The sequence below is a fragment of the Caretta caretta genome, chromosome 1 (assembly GCF_965140235.1).
Source record: "Caretta caretta isolate rCarCar2 chromosome 1, rCarCar1.hap1, whole genome shotgun sequence".
Classification (NCBI taxonomy): Eukaryota; Metazoa; Chordata; order Testudines; family Cheloniidae; genus Caretta; species Caretta caretta.
The window spans coordinates 167,098,201-167,118,841 of NC_134206.1; the positions used below are offsets into that span (position 1 = coordinate 167,098,201).

Consider the following 20,641-nt stretch of genomic DNA (forward strand, 5'->3'; position numbering starts at 1 on the left):
CGAGTTAATATCTGGTCTAAGAGGTTTTCATCACTTTCACTCTGTTCTTTTTAAAAGTCTGACAACACTGGAAACATCTTGGTAACTCCCTTTTAAATGTGGCATCTTCAAAGACAAAGCTTCAAGAATCCCCTGATTTTCTCTAGTATATTTTCTCAAATATATCTAGTATACTTGTATTCCTTCCTTGAAGAATTAGATTCAATATATTCAATATGCCAGATATGTCCACCAGGTAAACTAACATAGTCATGTCCATATTTATACATGTAATCTGCAAGGTCTGTTTTCCGAAGGAGGAAAATTCTGATTTTGTCACGCAATTCAAGGATACATTGTAACATTTTCCCATGTGACAACCACCTAACTTCAGTGTAAAACGGAAGCTAAGTGTGGGCAGAGCTCTTTGCTTCACACAGAATGTTGAAACAATGTGTTCACTGCCCAGGATTTTATAAGTAGGGCCCTCCCAAATTCATGGTCCATTTTTGGTCAATTTCATGGCCATAGGATTTAAAAAAATCATAAATTTCACGATTTCAGCTATTTAAATCTCAAATTTCATGGTGTTGTAATTGTAGGGGTCCTGACCCAAAAAGGAGTTGTGGAGGGGGTGGTCATAAGGTTATTGTAGGGGGGGTTGCGGAACTGCTACCCTTACTTCTGTGCTGCTGCTGGCGGCAACGCTGCCTTCAGAGCTGAGCATCTGGAGAGCGGTGGCTGCTGGCTGGGAGCCCAGCTCTGAAGGCACAGCCACCGCCAGCAGGGTAGAAGTAAGGGTGGCCTGGTATGGTAGTGCCACCCTCACTTCTGTGCTGCTGCTGGCAGGGCGCTGCCCTCAGAGCTGGGCACTCGGCCAACAGCCGCCCTCTCCAGCAACCCAGCGCTGAAGGCAGCGCAGAAGTAAGGGTGGCAATACTGTGACCGCCCTAAATAACCTTATGACCCCCCCTGCAACTTCCTTTTGGGTCAGGACCCCCAATTTGAGAAATGCTGGTCTCCTCCCATGAAATCTGTATAGTATAAAGTAAAAGTACACAAAAGACCAGATTTCACGGCAGGAGACCAGATTTCACAGTCCGTGATGTGTTTTTCATGGCCGTGAATTTGGTGGGGCCCTGCTTATAACATTAATGATTTAAACATTGAGGGCCTCATGTACTTCAGGTTGCAACTTCTTTGAGCCAAAGTTTGGTGATGAATCATGCAGTGTGTCCAAATTGCTGCTTGTGTCACGTTCTTTACTTATGCTTCAAGCCCACTGTTCTTTCCAGCCATGGCTGCTGCCCCATCAGTGCATAGCCCCACACACATAGACCAGTTGAGACCTTCATCTATGATGAATTAATTGAGGATTTTGAACATTTCTTCACCAGTTGTTCAGATTGGGATTTCTTTGAGGAAGAGAAAATTTCTTCAATACTGTACCTACTTTGACAAATCTTCACATAACACTGAAGCTGAGCCTGAAGCTTGGCTATGTCTGCAGATTCATCAAGCTGCAATGCAAAATATTAACTCTTCTTTAACTTGTTCTATCAACTGGTCCTGGACATTCTCTGCAAGAGCATCAGTGGGTCGACGGATGGTATTATTTGGCATAGGAATGGTTTGCAGTGTCATGGCTGCATGTTCCCCAATCATAATTCTACACGTGTCTATTGCTGCTGGAAATCAATGGGACTTGCCAGTAGTGTGTGCTTGTTTGCATTTCGCAATTCACGTGGCCACACCAAAAGATGATTCTACGGCTTTCTGAGGAACAGTTGCTTCTTTAGACATTACTTTTTTTTTTTTTTTGGGCCACTTTAATTCTTCTGGTTTCTGAAGGAAAAAATCACAGCTCTTGTTTACATATTCTGGGTGTTTGGTTTCTAAATGTCTCTAGTTTCCCAGGCCTTGCGCTCTTAGTTACGAACACTTGAAAACAAATGACACGCTGTGGCTGTGGATTTTCCACAGTAATAGCAAGACATAAAAATCCAAACATAACGTAACTTGTCATATTATCTACTTTGCTTCCTTTTCTGTTTAACTTTATGAAAATTATCTTCCTCTTCAGCCCAACGATTGTTACATATAGGCTGAGCATTTGGCAAAAATCATTCCATTATAAAGACGAGATGCACCTATCTCTACCTCAGCCCCCTTACCCCATGTGCTAGGGCTGATGCTGCTGGCCTCTCTTTGTCCTCCGCTCCAACTGTAGGCTTTCAGCTGAGAGACTTCCAGCTGACTGACTCCTCCAGCAGGAAGTCTCTCTGCAGAAGGCTCCCTGCAGGAAAGAAGGGCACAGCGGGTGTGTCTATGCTACAGCTGGGACAGAGTCTCCCAGCCCAGGCAGACAGACTTGTGCTAACTTCGCTCCAGATAACTTCGTTGCAGCATGGATGGTTGCTCAGGTTTGCCACCCAAATCCAAGCCCACCTGATCACCTGATCGGGTGCTAGCCCAAGATGCCACCAATGCCACAACATCTACACTGCTATTTTTAATGTGCTAGCTTGAGTTTCCACGAGCCTGTCTACCCAGGCTGCAAGGCTTGCTCCCAACTGTATTGTAGATATACACAGAGAGACTCCCAGCCCTGATAGCAGCATCAGCATAAGAAGCAGAACCCTTAGTTAAACCACAGGTGATTTTTAAGGCACGTTTAATAGTCTCTTAACTAGAAAACAAAAAATGGGTGTAGCAATTCCATTTTTCTCCCAAACACTCATGGGATCCTCATGAGCCCTTTGTGGCTCTCCAAGGGAAGTATGGCTCACAGTTTGGAAAGCATTGTGTTGATGAACACCCTTTTGGAAGTATTCCTGTAGTCCTCACTTCATCTCTCTATTCCCAAAGGAAAGTATCTGAGGTACAGAAGAAGTAAAGAGAGAAGCCAAGAGTCTCTGTGAGGTTGCTGTCAAGCTCTTTACCCATGGAAATATTGTTCATCTAAAACCAATACCAGGATGGCTCTGTTGTCTAAGAGGCCGAATGAAAAAAGGATTCCTAGAAGGAAGATTGAACACCAAATTCTGGCCCATTGTTGCCATATAGTTGCTTTGGGTGCTCATGGTCACTGAAAATTTTAATTTTTAGATAGATGATTTGTTATCTTTTGCAGATTGAAGTGGCTGCTCGTTTGATGTAACTGACTTTCTATTCATGAAATTATATGTTGACACAACATATACTGCACAGTTAAAGACAATCTTCTGCAAATAATTTCTCCTCAGACCGCTACATGCATCAGAAAAATACTTAAGCCATTCGTTACATGGCTAAAGAAAAAAGGCTGTCTCCCTAAAGAGTTAACAAATTCAATAATTTGCCAAGCAGAGGAGCAGAACAGCTGTTGTCTACTGACCCACAGCCTAATAGTGGCAAGAAAAATGTCATCTTAAATCACGGTTTGCCAAATCAGTGAATGTACAGGTCCCCTGCCTTAAATCAAGAACTGAGGCATACCTTTATGTACAGTAGGGTAAAGGCTAACAGATTTAAGTCTGTTCCATTAATCTTCTATCTCTGAAAGCTCAAAGTAACTACTGTAACTCCCACTGGATAAATGAAATGTTACTTTCGCTGTAGAGACTCATGTCAGATAGCTACAAATTACACAAAGATGCAATTTTTGGAAGAATTCTGATCCTTACAATGAAAATGAATAATGGACAAAGCCCACTGGTCCAAGTACACCAGAAAATACCCAGTAAGAAACAGACCTGCATTGGCAGATGCCTCTCTGAATCCCGGCTTTGTATGATTTTAGCTCCACATCCTGGTCCCACTGAGGTCAATAAGAGCTTTTGTCATTGACTTCAAGAGGATCAAAAATTGGGATCTCATCCAGTACAGCATAAAGCAGTTATTATAAACTTACTCATAACCCAAGTACTCAGTGGAGCTTTAGAAAGTGGACTAGGATATAAAAATGTCAATTTAATGCAACAGAATCCTACCAGGAAGACTCTGGAATGGAAATAGCAAACACTCTAATTGTATCAGATAGATACTGAGACTTGCAGCATCCCAGCTCACTCATAAAACACTAGCACATGAATCTTGGGCAGAAGAGGAGGGCCACACACAGGTCCGGGATGAACAAGGAGCAATGCTGACAGACTCCAAAGGGAGCCTTCTTTAATTCTCCTCAGTCAGAAGACAGAGGCTGGGATTCAGGGCCTGGAAAGCATGGATGGAAGGGATTTAATAGTAAACAGTGGTAATAATACAGTATTTACCACTTCTACAAACTTGCAATAACTAGGGGGATTCTCGGGCACACAGAAATCTCCATAGGAGCAAAACACTTTTACAGTGAGTTTCTATAGTGAATGGGAAGTAAACGCTGTAAATGTAGTGCTTCTATGCAGACCCTACCTATGCCAATGGAGGGATTCTCCTAAGGGTGAAGGTGTCCACCTCCTTGAGAGGTGTGGATTTTTCACACACCCAAACGATGTAGTTATACTGACCTAATTTCCTAATGTAGACCAGGCCTAAGTGAAATTCACCTAAATACCTTCACCTATACACGTCTGATTGTGAACACGAAAAGTTCCAACCAACTGCACGTTATGAAGGAACAAGTACGATTACATTTGAAAAAGCAAAACACATTCATACATTACACACGTTCATAGATTCCAGGCCAGAAGGGAACAAACATTATGATCATCTAGTCTGGCCCCTGTATAACACAGGCCATTGAATTTTACCCAGTGATTCCTAAATGCAACAAATCATCTAAAATAATGGCTCAGTGATCGTGGGCACCTTCTACTGTGAGGAAGGGAACCAGTGGAAAATCCACACCTTACTTGTGCTTCCAACATGCTCTCTATCTACATTCCTTATCCATCCTTGAATGTAGGACCTAGCTGCTCCTCCTCTGCAACTGCCAACATGCCTTCTCTCCCCAACTCTACACAGATAACTGCAAAAGGAGCACCTACTCAACATGTCCCTAGATCAGCGCAAACTTTTTGGCCTGAGGGCCACATCGGGGTTCCAAAACTGTATGGAGAGCTGGGTAGGGAAGGCTGTGCCTCCCCAAATAGCCTGGCTCCTGCCCCCGACTGCTCCCCTCAGAACCCCACACCTATCCAATCCCTACCCCCCCGTTCCTTTGCCCCTGACCGCCCCCTCCCAGGACCCCCTGCCCCTAACCGCCCCCCCCAGGACCCCACCCCTTATCCAACCCCCCGCTGCTCCCTGTCTCCTGACTGCCCCGACCCCTATCCACACCCCCACCCCCTTATAGGCTCCCCGAGACTCCCACGCCTATCCAACCCACCCTGCTCCCTGACTGCCCTCCCAAACCTCTGCCCCATGCAACCCCCCCTGCTTCCTGTCCCCTGACCTCTATCCACACCCCCGCCCTGACAGCCCCCCCCCCCCCGCATTCCCATGCCTATCCAATCCCCCCCCCGTTCCCCATCCCCTGACCGCCCCCACCCCCAGAACCTCTGTCCCATCCAACCGCCCCCTGTTCCCTGACTGCCCCCCGGGACCCACTGCCCCTTATCCAACACCCCCCCCCCTCCACCTCCTTACCATGCCGCTCAGAGCAGCATGTCTGGCAGCTGTGTCGCCCGGCCAGAGCCAGCCACGCCGCCGCACTGCCCGGCAGGAGGCTGCGGGGGAAGGGGGACAGCAGGGGAGGGGCCAGGGGCTCCCCAGCTGGGAGCTCAGGGGCTGGGCAGGATGGTCCCACAGGCCAGATGTGGCCTGCAGGCCATAGTTTGCCCACCTCTGCCTTAGCTGGTATGCTGCTAATCTGTGGGAGGCAGTCCTTGCTTACAGCCCTCCCTGCTGTTCACCATTTTCCTGTCCCCTTCACCATTTTCTACCTTCACAGTCCCTCCAATGACCTGCACAGATTCAATAGTCCCCCTCCCAGCTGCAGCATCAGACCCACTTCCTAATCAGCAACCGATCCCCAATCAGGATTCTCCAACTGCATATCCTTACACTCTACCCACTACCCGTCACCCAGCAACAATCCAGTACTACTCCCCCTCGGTACCATCACCCACTTCTCCCTAGTTAGTGTCTTGACTATCCTAACTCCCGCACACAGAGTGCTGATCCTCCAATTTTCAACTCAACGCTCCCAATCCCCACCACAACATTCCCATGCTGAGAGCTGGTGAAGGTTCAGCAAGTCCCTCTGTTCTCCAACCTGTCCCTCAACTAGCAAAGGTGGGCAGTACCTAATAAAAATATATAAAATGATGACTGATACAGAGAAGCAGGTTGGGAGCATCTGTTCTTCATCTCTGATATCTCAAGAACAAGGGAACATTCAATGAAATTAAAAGGCTGCAAACTCAGAGCTGATCAAATGAAATATTTTTTCCCACCGTGCATATTTTGAATGTGGAACTCATTGTCACAGGAGGTTGAAAAAATTAAAATTCTGTCTCAAAATACATGTGTTTGGAGAATAAGAGGAAAGACTAAATTCTGTCCAGGCAAATAAAACCTAAGAAAAAAGCAGGGTTTTTGACACACGCTGACACAATTTGTACTGAAGTTTAGCAATGATACTGTTGCAAATGGCAAGGATCTACTGTGGGAACAAATATTTTATTATGATTATTAATAATAATAACAACTAATAATTTTGTAATCTAACTCATTTGAATCATTTGAAAAGAAAAATAGACCAAACACACCAGAAAAAGCAGAGCAACTCCACAAATTCCTCTCCACAATATTGCAGCATGCTCATACCTCAGATTCACTGCAACATTGTCCCTCTCTACCTTGTGTTCAGAAAGCAAAGCACTATGTTATTGTGAGACATGCACATCTTTCCTTAACTATAATGAAAAAAATACCTACATTCTTTCACAGTTAACATGTTATGCTAGTGCAAAATCTTGAAATCCACAGTTAAATGCGATGGTTCCACCTGAATGAATATGAATAGACTTGGGGATGCTGTGCTGATTACCTGTGGAGAGTTGGGCAGGGAAGGGGTTCATTTCTTTGTCCACCATTTTCTGGTACAAAGCTCTCAGACTGAATGGCTCCACAGTGAAAGGTAAAGTCCCAGTCAACATAGCATACATATTCACTCCACTGAAAAGAGAAGCAGAGAAGAAACAGTTAAGGAACTAAAACTATGCCATCAGGAGTTGGGAAAGGCATGTAGAAAAGCATAGATGTTGTACTTATCTGCAATACTTTCACTTTAACGGTCAACAACTGTAAAACTAATGTGCAACTTTCATTTCTCTAGGGTCCTTAGAACCTTGGAATAGGAACCTGATTTCACTGCTGCTGTGCATGTGGAATAGTCACTGATGTCAGTGGGAGTTTCATATAAAGGTCCCGATCCAGAGCCAATGCCACTGAAAAGACTCCCATTGATTTTGGTAGACTTTGGATCAGGCCCACAAAGCAGCTATATAACAAGAGCTGAACAATTCTTGGTATTAACTCCCCAAAACTGGCCAGTTCACTGATGAAAACTCGGTTATACTCCTTCTATTTCTCCTCACTCTAAAAGGGCCTTTAAACTGAATTCCCTTGGAGAATTTACTTTTTCCATTTTGCTGGCAATCTCAGTAACTCGTGCACAGTATAGAAATGAAGTCACAGAATCACAGAATCATAGAATATCAGGGTTGGAAGGGACCTCAGGAGGTCATCTAGTCCAACCCCCTGCTCAAAGCAGGACCAATCCCCAATTAAATCATCCCAGCCAGGGCTTTGTCAAGCCTGACCTCAAAAACTTCTAAGGAAGGAGATTCCACCACCTCCCTAGGTAACGCATTCCAGTGTTTCACCACCCTCCTAGTGAAAAAGTTTTTCCTAATATCCAACCTAAACCTCCCCCACTGCAACTTGAGACCATTACTCCTTGTCCTGTCATCTTCTACCACTGAGAATAGTCTAGAACCATCCTCTTTGGAACCCGCTTTCAGGTAGTTGAAAGCAGCTATCAAATCCCCCCTCATTCTTCTCTTCTGCAGACTAAACAATCCCAGTTCCCTCAACCTCTCCTCATAAGTCATGTGTTCCAGACCCCTAATCATTTTTGTTGCCCTTCGCTGGACTCTCTCCAATTTTTCCACATCCTTCTTGTAGTGTGGGGCCCAAAACTGGACACAGTACTCCAGATGAGGCCTCACCAATGTTGAATAGAGGGGAATGATCACGTCCCTCTATCTGCTGGCTATGCCCCTACTTATACATCCCAAAATGCCATTGGCCTTCTTGGCAACAAGGGCACACTGTTGACTCATATCCAGCTTCTCGTCCACTGTCATCCCTAGGTCCTTTTCTGCAGAACTGCTGCTTAGCCATTCGGTCCCTAGTCTGTAGCGGTGCATTGGATTCTTCCGTCCTAAGTGCAGGACCCTGCACTTATCCTTGTTGAACCTCATCAGATTTCTTTTGGCCCAATCCTCCAATTTGTCTAGGTCCCTCTGTATCCTATCCCTACCTGCCACCGTATCTACCACTCCTCCTAGTTTAGTATCATCCGCAAATTTGCTGAGAGTGCAATCCACACCATCCTTCAGATCATTTATGAAGTGCCCTTGGGGCACTCCACTTGATACCGGCTGCCATCTAGACATGGAGCCATTGATCACTTCCCGTTGAGCCCGACAATCTAGCCAACTTTCTACCCACCTTATAGTGCATTCATCCAGCCCATACTTCTTTAACTTGCTGACAAGAATACTGTGGGAGACCGTGTCAAAAGCTTTGCTAAAGTCAAGAAACAATACATCCACTGCTTTCCCGTCATCCACAGAACCAGTAATCTCATCATAGAAGGCGATTAGATTAGTCAGGCGTGACATTCCCTTGGTGAATCCATTCTGACTGTTCCTGATCACTTTCCTCTCGTGTAAGTGCTTCAGGATTGATTCCTTGAGGACCTGCTCCATGATTTTTCCGGGGACTGAGGTGAGGCTGACTGGCCTGTAGTTCCCAGGATCCTCCTTCTTCCTTTTTTTAAAGATGGGCACTACATTAGCCTTTTTCCAGTCGTCCGGGACTTCCCCTGATCGCCATGAGTTTTCAAAGATAATGGCCAATGGCTCTGCAATCACAGCCGCCAACTCCTTTAGCACTCTCGGATGCAACGCATCCGGCCCCATGGACTTGTGCACGTCCAGCTTTTCTAAATAGTCCCGAACCACTTCTTTCTCCACAGAGGGCTGGCCACCTATTCCCCATGCTGTGTTGCCCAGCGCAGCAGTCTGGGAGCTGACCTTGTTAGTGAAGACAGAGGCAAAAAAAGCATTGAGTACATTAGCTTTTTCCATATCCTCTGTCACTAGGTTGCCTCCCTCATTCAGTAAGGGGCCCACACTTTCCTTGGCTTTCTTCTTGTTGCCAGCATACCTGAAGAAACCCTTCTTGTTACTCTTAACATCTCTTGCTAGCTGCAGCTCCAGGTGCGATTTGGCCCTCCTGATTTCATTCCTACATGCCCGAGCAACATTTTTATACTCTTCCTTGGTCATTTGTCCAATCTTCCACATCTTGTAAGCTTCTTTTTTTTGTTTAAGATCCGCAAGGATTTCATTGTTAAGCCAAGCTGGTCGCCTGCCATATTTACTATTCTTTCAACACATCGGGATGGTTTGTCCCTGTAACCTCAATAGGGATTTTTTGAAATACAGCCCGCTCTCCTGGACTCCTTTCCCCCTCATGTTATTCCCCCAGCGGACCTACCAATCAGTTCCCTGAGGGAGTCGAAGTCTGCTTTCCTGAAGTCCAGGGTCTGTATTCTGCTGCTTTCCTTTCTTCCCTGTGTCAGGATCCTGAACTCGACCGTTTCATGGTCACTGCCTCCCAGATTCCCATCCACTTTTGCTTCCCCTACTAATTCTTCCTGGTTTGTGAGCAGCAGGTCAAGAAAAGCTCTCCCCATAGTTGGCTCCTCCAGCACTTGCACCAGGAAATTGTCCCCTACATTTTCCAGAAACTTCCTGGATTGTCTGTGCACCGCTATAGTGCTCTCCCAGCAGATATCAGGATGATTAAAGTCGCCCGTGAGAACCAGGGCGTGCGATCTAGTAGCTTCTGCGAGTTGCTGGAAGAAAGCCTCATCCACCTCATTCCCCTGGTCCGGTGGTCTATAGCAGACTCCCACCACTACATCACTCTTGTTGCTCACACTTTTAAACTTAATCCAGAGACACTCAGGTTTTTCTACAGTTTCATAATTGAGCTCTGAGCAGTCATACTGCTCCCTTACATACAGTGCTACTCCCCGACCTTTTCTGCCCTGCCTGTCCTTCCTGAACAGTTTATAACCTTCCTGACAGTACTCCAGTCATGTGATTTATCCCACCAAGTCTCTGTTATTCCAGTCACGTCATAATTCCTTGCCTTCACCAGGACCTCCAGTTCTCCCTGCTTGTTTCCAAGGCTTTGCGCATTTGTATATAGGCACTTGAGATAACCTGCTGATCGCCCCTCAGTCTCAGTATGAGGTAGGAGCCCTCCCCTCACAAACATTAGTATATTATAGTCAGTATATTATAAGGTCAGTCACACTCCCTAGCATTAGTGTGGTTAGATACAGGGAAGGCTAGGCACTAACTATATATATTTTTTAAATTAAAAAAAATATTGGCACAGGGTATTTTTGCAGGTAAAGGTTAAGGGTTTAGAAGAATGGCAGGCTTCTGATTGTCTGCATTCCAATCACAGTAAGAGTTCCTGCATTCCACAGTGCTGGTAACCCCCACCATCCCTGATGTAGATGGATGACCCTGTGCAGGAGTGAGAGATTAAGTAGCTGTATGATAGTTTAGTTCTGGATCTCCTCAGAGCAGGGACTACAAATTAGGCTCCAACTTGTAAAGCTCCTAAAAAGTGGTTAGTTGTAAAAAGATATGACTGGATCAAATTCAGCCCTGGTGCACTGACATCAATGGAGTTATATAAGAAATTAACCCATTCTACCCATTGTACATAAGCATACATTTGACTGTTTCTCTTACTGCTATGTATATCTATGGTTTATCCCTCTTAGCAGTAATCAACTAGATAATACTTTACATTTTCAAAGGGCTATAAAACGTTAATTAATGAATGCTCACAGTTCAGGCATGTAAGTTTTATGATCCCCATTTTACTGACAGGGAACCTGAGTCACAGAGAGGTTAAATGGTTTGCCTGAGGCTGCACAGCCAGTCAGTAGCAGGGCAAGGCTAGAGCTCCAGACTTCTAGTGCTCAGAAAGGCACTACCTCATTAATGTTTGACCTTATGCCATTTTTTCCCACCTCTTCCTGCTCGTAGACTACAATTGTGTTTATTTCCAACCAGGAGAAGAAACAAGGTTCTATATATACAGCTGACACCACATACGGGCCAACAGGAGGGCAAACAGAGGAGTGCAGTACAAGCCTTTCCAGTAATGCAGACACATACATCGGCCCCAAACATCCTTAGCATTCCCCTACCTCCGGCAATGGAGTCTTTTGTCTGCACTGCATGGACATTAAAAATCTCACAACATTTCTTGTATTTGTATGAGAAAAGGCTTGTCCAAGTTTCCTCAGCTGAAATGTCTTTTCCCTTTACTATTATGCTCTTTATACAGTGATCCGGGTAGCTTCCAGCCTTCATGCCAGAGCTGACTGTACACAATATATGGATTTAGTGGGAGCATTTGGAGATCCTTTGGTGTAAAAGGAACTACATACAGTAGATTCTATGCCCTTCAGTGTAGAAACCATATCTTCTTCTGTGTTTGGAAAGTTCTTAGCACATTTTCAGCTCCTCCAAATCTAAATAATAAATATAAAATATAATAGAGTCCATTTTCTAATCCAGACGTCCCCCAGGCCATAAAGCAGTGGGGTCATGCTACTCCTAGAGAGTTTGGTTGATCACGGTAACCAAACACTTTAATATATCTGATATGAGCTACAGTAAAAAAATAAAAATAAAAAATTAGCTGTTACAAGCTACATAACTCACATGGACCAAACGTCTATTTTGGGACCATATTTTTTCCTTGCAAGAAGTTCTGGGGCTGCATAGGCCGGGCTGCCACACTGCGTGCTGAATGGATCAGAGTAACCCAAGATACCCGCACAGTTGCTCAAGCCGAAGTCTGTGAAAATGAAGGAAATACTAGATCATACACACACGTTCACACACAGATGCACTGAAACATTAGTGAAAAGAGCACAGGTTTTCCAGACATATGCAGTCTACTGCCATAAGAAGAAATCGTCCTGAAAAAGAAACTTTCAAGAGTTTGCTGTCTTTATGGATTGAAAGAGTAGAAGCTTTTGTCAAGTAATTTTTTAATTTATCGGAGAAACAAAACTTAGGATACTTTCTGTTGTCAGATGCACACTTGCAACTGCGTGATTTCAATGGGTGTTGCATGAGCACAGCTGAGAGCAGAATTTGGCCTGTGTGTTCATGTGTATGGGGCAGAAGATGACCTTAAGACTGTCCAATATTTTATATTATTGCAAAACGTTGCTAAAAGGCAAAGTCTAAATGTTATGGCTTCAAACTTTTCCACTAAATGGCATAAATGAGCTGTCAACCTTAACAAGAGGTTTTGCTTTCTAGGGCTGTGGTGGTAATATATAAACACAAGGTTGCAGAGTCAGCACTCTGACTCTAAAATGGCAAATAGGGGAAAATATGGGAGGAAAAAAAAATGGGTTTTTTTTTTTCCGGTTTTTGTTTGTTTGAAGTAATGTATTTGTAGCCCTTAGTGATATCAGATCTATCCATGTAAAGTCTCCATTTCCAGTTGAGTGTTTTTATTTGATTCATGCTTCTTACAAATTCCCAGAATGCATACAACACATATGGATCTCAGGGTGATTTAAATGAAATCAGTGTAGACAGGAAAACTGAATAATGCCTAGGAAAAAATAAAATTATAAAGATTACCATGTGAGCTGAAGTGTCTAAGTGAATGCACATGAATACTTTCCACTTGACTGACTATTTGGGAGGAAGGCAAGCACAGAATGCATGTACACTGCCCTACATTTGAGCATTCAAAATGTGCCGGAGGGAGTCTGCAGGAGCACATTGTTAAAACTGAAGGAAGGGTTGGCACTATTCCTGGCCTCTGATGGAATCCTACCCTGTCTGGATACTGATTAATCATCCCTGCCAGAGATGACTTATCCCTCGAGTTTATACAAATACTTCTGAATATTCTTGTTGTTAGTGTTATTATTTTGTGCATAGACTGGACCAGATTACTTCTGGTCTACATTTTTGAAGAAGCTCTTTGCTAAAATATTGGTAGTATATGCAGTGGGCTTTTAAATAAATATTTACTTTTAATCTTAATGAGAGAATGTAATTGGCACAAACACTGATAATTGTAATGCTGGTATTGTCTTTATCCAATATCTTTTGTAACCTTTGCCGTTTGCAGAATTAAGATCAAAGACCATGATTGGTTCCTCAAAGTAAATATTATGGCATGGGGAAACTCCCCCACTGTTCCTGTTAATGCTCAACCAGGGAACCATCACATTACACTTCTATGCTGTAACACCTTCAGGAACACAATACTGAGCTCAGCATATGGGCTACTGATTAAACTAGACTGTTACAGTGATGGGAACATCTGATGAAGTGAGCTGTAGCTCACGAAAGCTCATGCTCAAATAAATTGGTTAGTCTCTAAGGTGCCACAAGTCCTCCTTTTCTTTTTGCGAATACAGACTAACACGGCTGTTCCTCTGAAACCAGTGATGGGAATGTTACTAAATAACAGGGCCATTAGTACTCTCAGACATTTAATATAAGAACTTATGGGATATTTCAGCTCTTGTGCAAGCAGGCAAAGCTGCAGCAACTTCAGTGGAGTTGCATCCACTTACATAAGAGCTGCTTTTGGCCCATTATTTCTTGAACAGAATGCCAACCTGTGGTACCAAGAATGCCCCAAGCCCCACAACTAACACTACGATTGTGTCTTTATCAGATACCTGTGATCAAGGGCTGCTGGCTACAGAGAAGCACATTTATTTCACCAAGACCTCAAAAACCCACTTCTCAGATCTGAGTCTTAGCAAGCAGCTGACAAGGGCGACACTTCATGCAATAAAAGGAATATATATAACAGACTATAATCAATGCACCTAATACAAATCACTAACAACTTACTTTAAATCATCTTAATACGGAGCAAAGAAGAACTGACAAAATCAGAAGCCATCCTTTTGGCAGTGTGATGCAGAACAGGAGTCAGACTCAAGGAATTAAGCTCTCATTTGTATGCATGAGTAAGTAGAGGCGTTCTGTTACTGAGATAACTTGTATTAAGTTCCTTGGGGCAGGCACTGTCTTTGTCTGTGTTTTGTATAATGCCAAGCACACTGGCACCTAATACAGAATATAACTCTTATGTTGGTCAAAGTAAAAAAAAAAAAAATGTTTTGGTTAATTGAAGACCAATGACCTAATACATTCATCTGACTTTGAAAGTTCCTGTTTACTCATGCATTCCAATGGGAACTGAATTTCCAGAGTCCTATTCCACATCAGACTGCAGTCCCTGCCCCAAGGAGCTTAACATAAGTTACCTCTGCATATTCATGCATACAAAGGAGAACTTAATTCTCCAAATCAGACTCATTGCCACTCAGAAGCCCTTGCTGGGAGCCATCCATTCAATGACAGCCTCTGCTGAGAGACCTTCCATAGTTATGGAGGTATAAAACATTTCATTATCATGTATCATCTAAATGAGAGAGTGCACAGGGGAGCCAACAGGGGCAGATTCTCTTGTCCACTGAGGCCATTTTGTGCTGCACAAGCAACACACGTCAGCCTTCAACCAGCCAAAGACAGCTGGTGGAGAATTTCCCCTACACAGAAGAGTTCCTTTAAGGGAAATGTGAGGGCATGGCCGGGGCAGGACAGGGATCTCCACTACACTCAATCCTCCACTTGGTGTAAGTTAGAGCTGCCTCTGTGCCCTAACCTGGACCAGGGCCAGGGGTTCTGAATCAGGGAGCTGCAACCAGTTCCCGGTGGTCCCTTTTCTCTGTTCCACCCAAAACGTAGTTCCAATGGAATGACGAATCAAGGCCATAAGGCAGTGGTTCTCAACCTTTCTTCATTTGTGGACCCCTAAAAAATTTCGAATGGAGGTGTGGACCCCTTTGGAAATCTTAGACATAGTGGGTCCGCAGACCACAGGTTAAAAACCACTGCCATAAGGGTTTCAGAACAAAATTTTCAGAAATGCTTGTCTGCGTGTTGTAAGAGGTATGACAATTTCCCGCAATATCCAGGACAAAACTTACTGAATTAAGTTTAAGTAATTTAGGAGCTCATTGTATTAAAAATGTTTGTGTTGTTATGGGATTGTATGTAATTTGCCTAGGACACAGGACTAATTCAAACCTTGGGAAGCGTTATAAGCTTCAAAGGACTCTTGGGTTAAGATAAGAATGAGCTGTTAGTTGAGTAGGTTTCCTAGGAAATACTTGGGAGGAGGGAAATGCAAATGCCTACCTCCTGACCTGATCTTTTGAGTTTTACCATGGGGATGGGACCTGTGTCTATAAATCACCTATTCCCAGGATCAAAGGGCCCAAACGAAATAAAGGAGTAACTCACAGATTCATGGGAGTGCTTGTTCTGAGCTAAAGGAGTTATGAACGGGTAACCACAGGAAAACCCCGGGGTTAAAGTTTGAAGGACTGTTCACCAGCCAGAAGCCTTGTTAGAGTGAGGGGGTGATCTCTGGTAAGCTGATTAGTATGCATGTAGGTTCTTTTATTGTTTTTAATCCATTTTCTCTGTAGTGCTTTTACCTTAAGAGTAAATGTGCTTGATTAGAAAGAGCTGTGTGGTAACTAATGTGGCAATTACACTGTGTACTCTTTCTAAAGAGAAAAGTAAAGCAGGCTGGCTTAGACGCCTCACTTTGCTAGGGAATTTATAGTGAAGGCAGGGAGCTGTGTGGCCAGGAAATACCCTCGTCAAGAGGAAGAGAGACACATGTCTCCACCCAAGAGAGTCAACAGTTTGGGAGCCAGAAGCCTGAAAGTGGACGTCCTTGCTGGACGATAGAGGGGGAATACAAGTGCAGTTGCCCTGAACTGGTGTCACTAAGGTATCAGGACCAATCACTACAGGTGTCATATAAAGAATTGTTCAGAGGAGACACATTAGCCAACAAACTGGTGGATAACTTAAAAGATAACTCATATCTGTTTTGGATTGCTTCATCAAATGGTGGCCTTCTCAAGAAAATTAAATCCAAGGATTTCCTTATAGAATAGGAGAACCTGAAACAAGAGCTGTTTGGATTGACTGTAAATCTGCTTTTACTTTTAGTCTAATAAACTATTAGTCTAATAAAAAGCTCTTTATGTTCTATAACATATACAGTTGGACAATGGGATTTAATTGCCTTGTTTTAAAAACACATACTGAGCACAATCTGCTACTGTTAAGATGTTGTCAGTTGTGAGGACTAGAGGACAATTTACTTTAATGCTAGCTAGTCTAAGGAAGATCTAAACATCTCCTTCCCTATCCTTTCCACACCACCCACCTTACTTATGCAACTGAAGCAAGTAAGACTGTGGAAACAGTTTGGAAAATTTTTCTTTTGTTTTGGCACACCAGTTTTATATTGTATATGAATCATCTGACTGTGTCTGTATTTGGATGTCAAGTGTATGTACTGTTGGGTAATCAAAAACCGAACAACAAGAAAGTTATAGAAATTCTTTAAATCCATCAGATGTTCTCATTACAGTGTTACAAACCATCTGGTCTCACTTAGCTGCTAAACTGAGATAATGGGTGGTATCCATCATTACTGATGAATGATTCATGGTAACATATCAATATCCTCTTGACCTGCAATTGAGGCAATGCAACATTTTGTTTTGCTATTATCTTTCCAGAGTTACTTGATTCACTAAAATGTAGTGACTAACAAGTCATGGCCATTTTTCAAAACACCGAATTCCTAAGTGGATTTTGGATATTTTAAAATATCCCTTCTTGTTTGCACAGAGATGTGTATCATTCATCTAGATGACCTGGCGCACCTTTTGACCTAAGTTTAGTCAACACTTTTCATCAAGTATGAGATGACGAAACCTCTCTTTCAAAGACAGAGTGAAAGAAAGAATCTGGCTTCTAAGCAGACAACTAAAGATACTGCTGTTATAAAATGTGTAGGCATGGAAATAAATATAAACAGATGTTCTTTAATAAGGGGCATATTTTCCTTTCAATGTCCACATTAACATAAATGGGAGTTACACACAGGCAGTGAGAAAAGAATATATTCATAGATGATTAATCTACAATGTCTGCAGGACTTGAATGAATTAAGCACTGCATACAATGGGTGCCTTAACACAATCAAGAGTCCATTGTTGATTTTATTTTTTTAAACACACTTCTAAATCAATTTCTCATCTGATTTTGGAAATGAGTTTACTGTCTATAAACAGATGACCAAATGTTGCCAGCTGCTGTGTGCGCGCACAGCTCCTGCTGACTTCAGCAGAAGCATGTGCATCTGGGGGCAGAATCCAGCACTTAATAAATATAAAATTAACAGGATAAAACAAATGATTTTTGTGGGGTCTCTTCAGTAATCCTTATTCTGGCAATGCTCCCACTGATTTCAATAGCAGCTTTGCCTAAGTAAAGGCTGCCGGATCAGGCCTTTAATAAATAAATCTGAATTCACTGGAACATTTTTCACGGGGTTCTTTCAGCAACAGCTTGGATGCTATTTGCACTCTCTCAGCATCTCTCTGTAACACCATTATGTGTTGTCACGTGGAGGATTGTGAGGACTCAAAAATTCCCTTTATATGATTGCACAGATTTCAATTATTGGAATGGTCAAAAGAGTTTCATACCAATAAGCTTGATATTGTTGTCTTCATCTAGCAGCAGATTTTCTATCTTCAAGTCTCTGAAAGAAATAAAATGTTTTGGGTGAGCGTCTGAAATGATGAAACAACTTTTAGTCATTCTCAACTGTTTCCTTATAAGAGTCAGAAATAGTGATCGATGTTATGAAGTATGGAAGCAGTGGACATGGTTCCACGGTTAAAGTTGAGTTTAGTTTGACACTTAAAGCATTTTCTTACATAAAAAGAGGCCATTACCCTCTGATCCCACTGAGGATTACCAAAAGAAACTACATCATCTGCTCAAGAAACTCCCTGAAAAAGCACAAGAACAAATCTGCACAGACACACCCCTAGAACTCCGAACAGGGGTATTCTATCTGCTACCCAAGATCCATAAACCTGGAAATCCTGGACGCCCCATCATCTCAGGCATTGGCACCCTGACAGCAGGATTGTCTGGCTATGTAGACTCCCTCCTCAGACCCGACGCTACCAGCACTCTCAGCTATCTTCAAGACACCACTGACTTCCTGAGGAAACTACAATCCATCGGTGATCTTCCTGAAAACACCATCCTGGCCACTATGGATGTAGAAGCCCTCTACGCCAACATTCCACACAAAGATGGACTACAAGCCGTCAGGAACAGTATCCCCGATAATGTCATGGCAAACCTGGTGGCTGAACTTTGTGACTTTGTCCTCAACCACAACTATTTCACATTTGGGGACAATGTATACCTTCAAGTCAGCGGCACTGCTATGGGTACCCGCACGGCCCCACAGTATGCCAACATTTTTATGGCGGACTTAGAACAACGCTTCCTCAGCTCTCGTCCCCTAATGCCCCTACTCTACTTGTGCTACATTGATGACATCTTCATCATCTGGACCCATGGAAAAGAAGCCCTTGAGGAATTTCACCATGATTTCAACAATTTCCATCCCACCATCAACCTCAGCCTGGACCAGTCCACCCAAGAGATCCACTTCCTGGACACTATGGTGCTAATAAGCGATGGTCACATAAACACCACCCTATACCGGAAATCAACTGACTGTTATTCCTACCTACATGCCTCCAGCTTTCACCCAGACCGCACCACACGATCCATTGTCTACAGCCAAGCTCTACGATACAACCGCATTTGCTCCAATCCCTCAGACAGAGACAAACACCTACAAGATCTCTATCAAGCGTTCTTACAACTACAATACCCACCTGAAGTGAAGAAACAGATTGACAGAGCCAGAAGAGTACCCAGAAGTCACCTACTACAGGACAGGCCCAACAAAGAAAGTAACGGAACGCCATTAGCCATCACCTTCAGTCCCCAACTAAAACCTCTCCAGTGCATCATCAAGGATCTACAACCTATCCTGAAGGACGAATCCTCACTCTCACAGATCTTGGGAGGCAGATCAGTCCTCACTTACAGACAGCCCCCAACCTGAAGCAAATACTCACCAGCAACCACACACCACACAACAAAAACACTAACCCAGGAACCTATCCTTGCAACAAAGCCAGTTGCAAACTCTGTCCACATATCTATTCAAGGGACACCATCATAGGACCTAATCACATCAGCCACACGATAAGAGGCTCGTTCACCTGCACATCTACCAATGTGATATATCCTATCATGTGCCAGCAATGGCCCTCTGCCATGTACATTGGCCAAACCGGACAGTCTCTACGCAAAAGAATAAATGGACAAAAATCAGATGTCAAGAATTAAAACATTCAAAAACCAGTTGGAGAACACTTCAACCTCCCTGGACACTCAATTACAGACCTAAAAGTCACAATTATTCAACAAAAAAACTTCGAAAACAGACTCCAAAGAGAAACTGCAGAACTGGAATTAATTTCCAAACTGGACACCATTAAATTAGGCTTGAATAAAGACTGGAAGTGGATGAGTCATTACACAAACTAAAAACAATTTCTCCATGCTAACTTTCCCTGTACTGTTACTCACAACTTCTTGTCAACTGTTTGAAATGGGCCATCCTGATTATCACTACAAAAGTTGTTTTTCTCCTGCTGATAATAGCCCACCTTAATCGATTACTCTCATTAGTGTTGGTATGGCAACCCCCATTTTTTCATGTTCTCTGTATATATATATCTTCCTACGGTATTTTCCACTGCATGCATCTGATGAAGTGGGCTTTAGCCCACGAAAGCTTATGCTAAAATAAATTTGTTCGTCTCTAAAGTGCCACAAGGACTCCTCGTTCTTTTTGCTGATACAGACTAACATGGCTACCACTCTGAAACCTATAAAGAATACAGTGTCTCCTCTCCAAAATTATAGCCCTTACCCTTTGGGCCTTAGATATCTACATCTCATTTCTTCTTTGTCTGATAGCCTGTACACACAGACTTTCAGAGAGGCTGTCATATGCTTAACAACCAGGTAGATACTGACCACTGGGAATTAACAGGGGCAAAGCACCAGGAAAAAGGTTGATCTGGTATGAAATCAGCAGAAGCAAACAGAATTTCATGCAGTAAAGTGAATTGTCCAGTACTAGACAATACTACATCTCTGAACAGGGAGAGAAATGATTTGGAACTTAAAAGGAAGTTTTAGGATTAAGACAAAGTATTAGCGAGAAAGAGGTAAGATTTTTAAAAAGGAGAGAGAATTGCTAGATGAAATGAAAGCTGAAAATCAGTGAAAAGCAGACAAAACGCCCACAGAAGGAATAAAAAAGCCACAAAGGTAATTAGAATAATGAGATAAATGAGTGAAAGAATAGAAAGACT

General features: G+C 43.2%; 1 protein-coding gene across 1 annotated transcript in view; it reads right to left on the reverse strand.

Annotated features, from left to right (window-relative positions):
* The window catches only part of HUNK (hormonally up-regulated Neu-associated kinase), an 86,594-nt gene that overhangs the window by 27,350 nt on the left and 38,603 nt on the right, over positions 1-20,641 (reverse strand). Inside the window, exons 3-5 of the mRNA XM_075133151.1 lie at positions 17,867-17,922; positions 11,955-12,090; positions 6,953-7,080 (exon numbers count right to left, since the gene is read on the reverse strand). Of these exons, the coding sequence (XP_074989252.1) occupies positions 6,953-7,080; positions 11,955-12,090; positions 17,867-17,922 (320 nt within the window). The remainder of the gene's footprint in view (positions 1-6,952; positions 7,081-11,954; positions 12,091-17,866; positions 17,923-20,641) is intronic.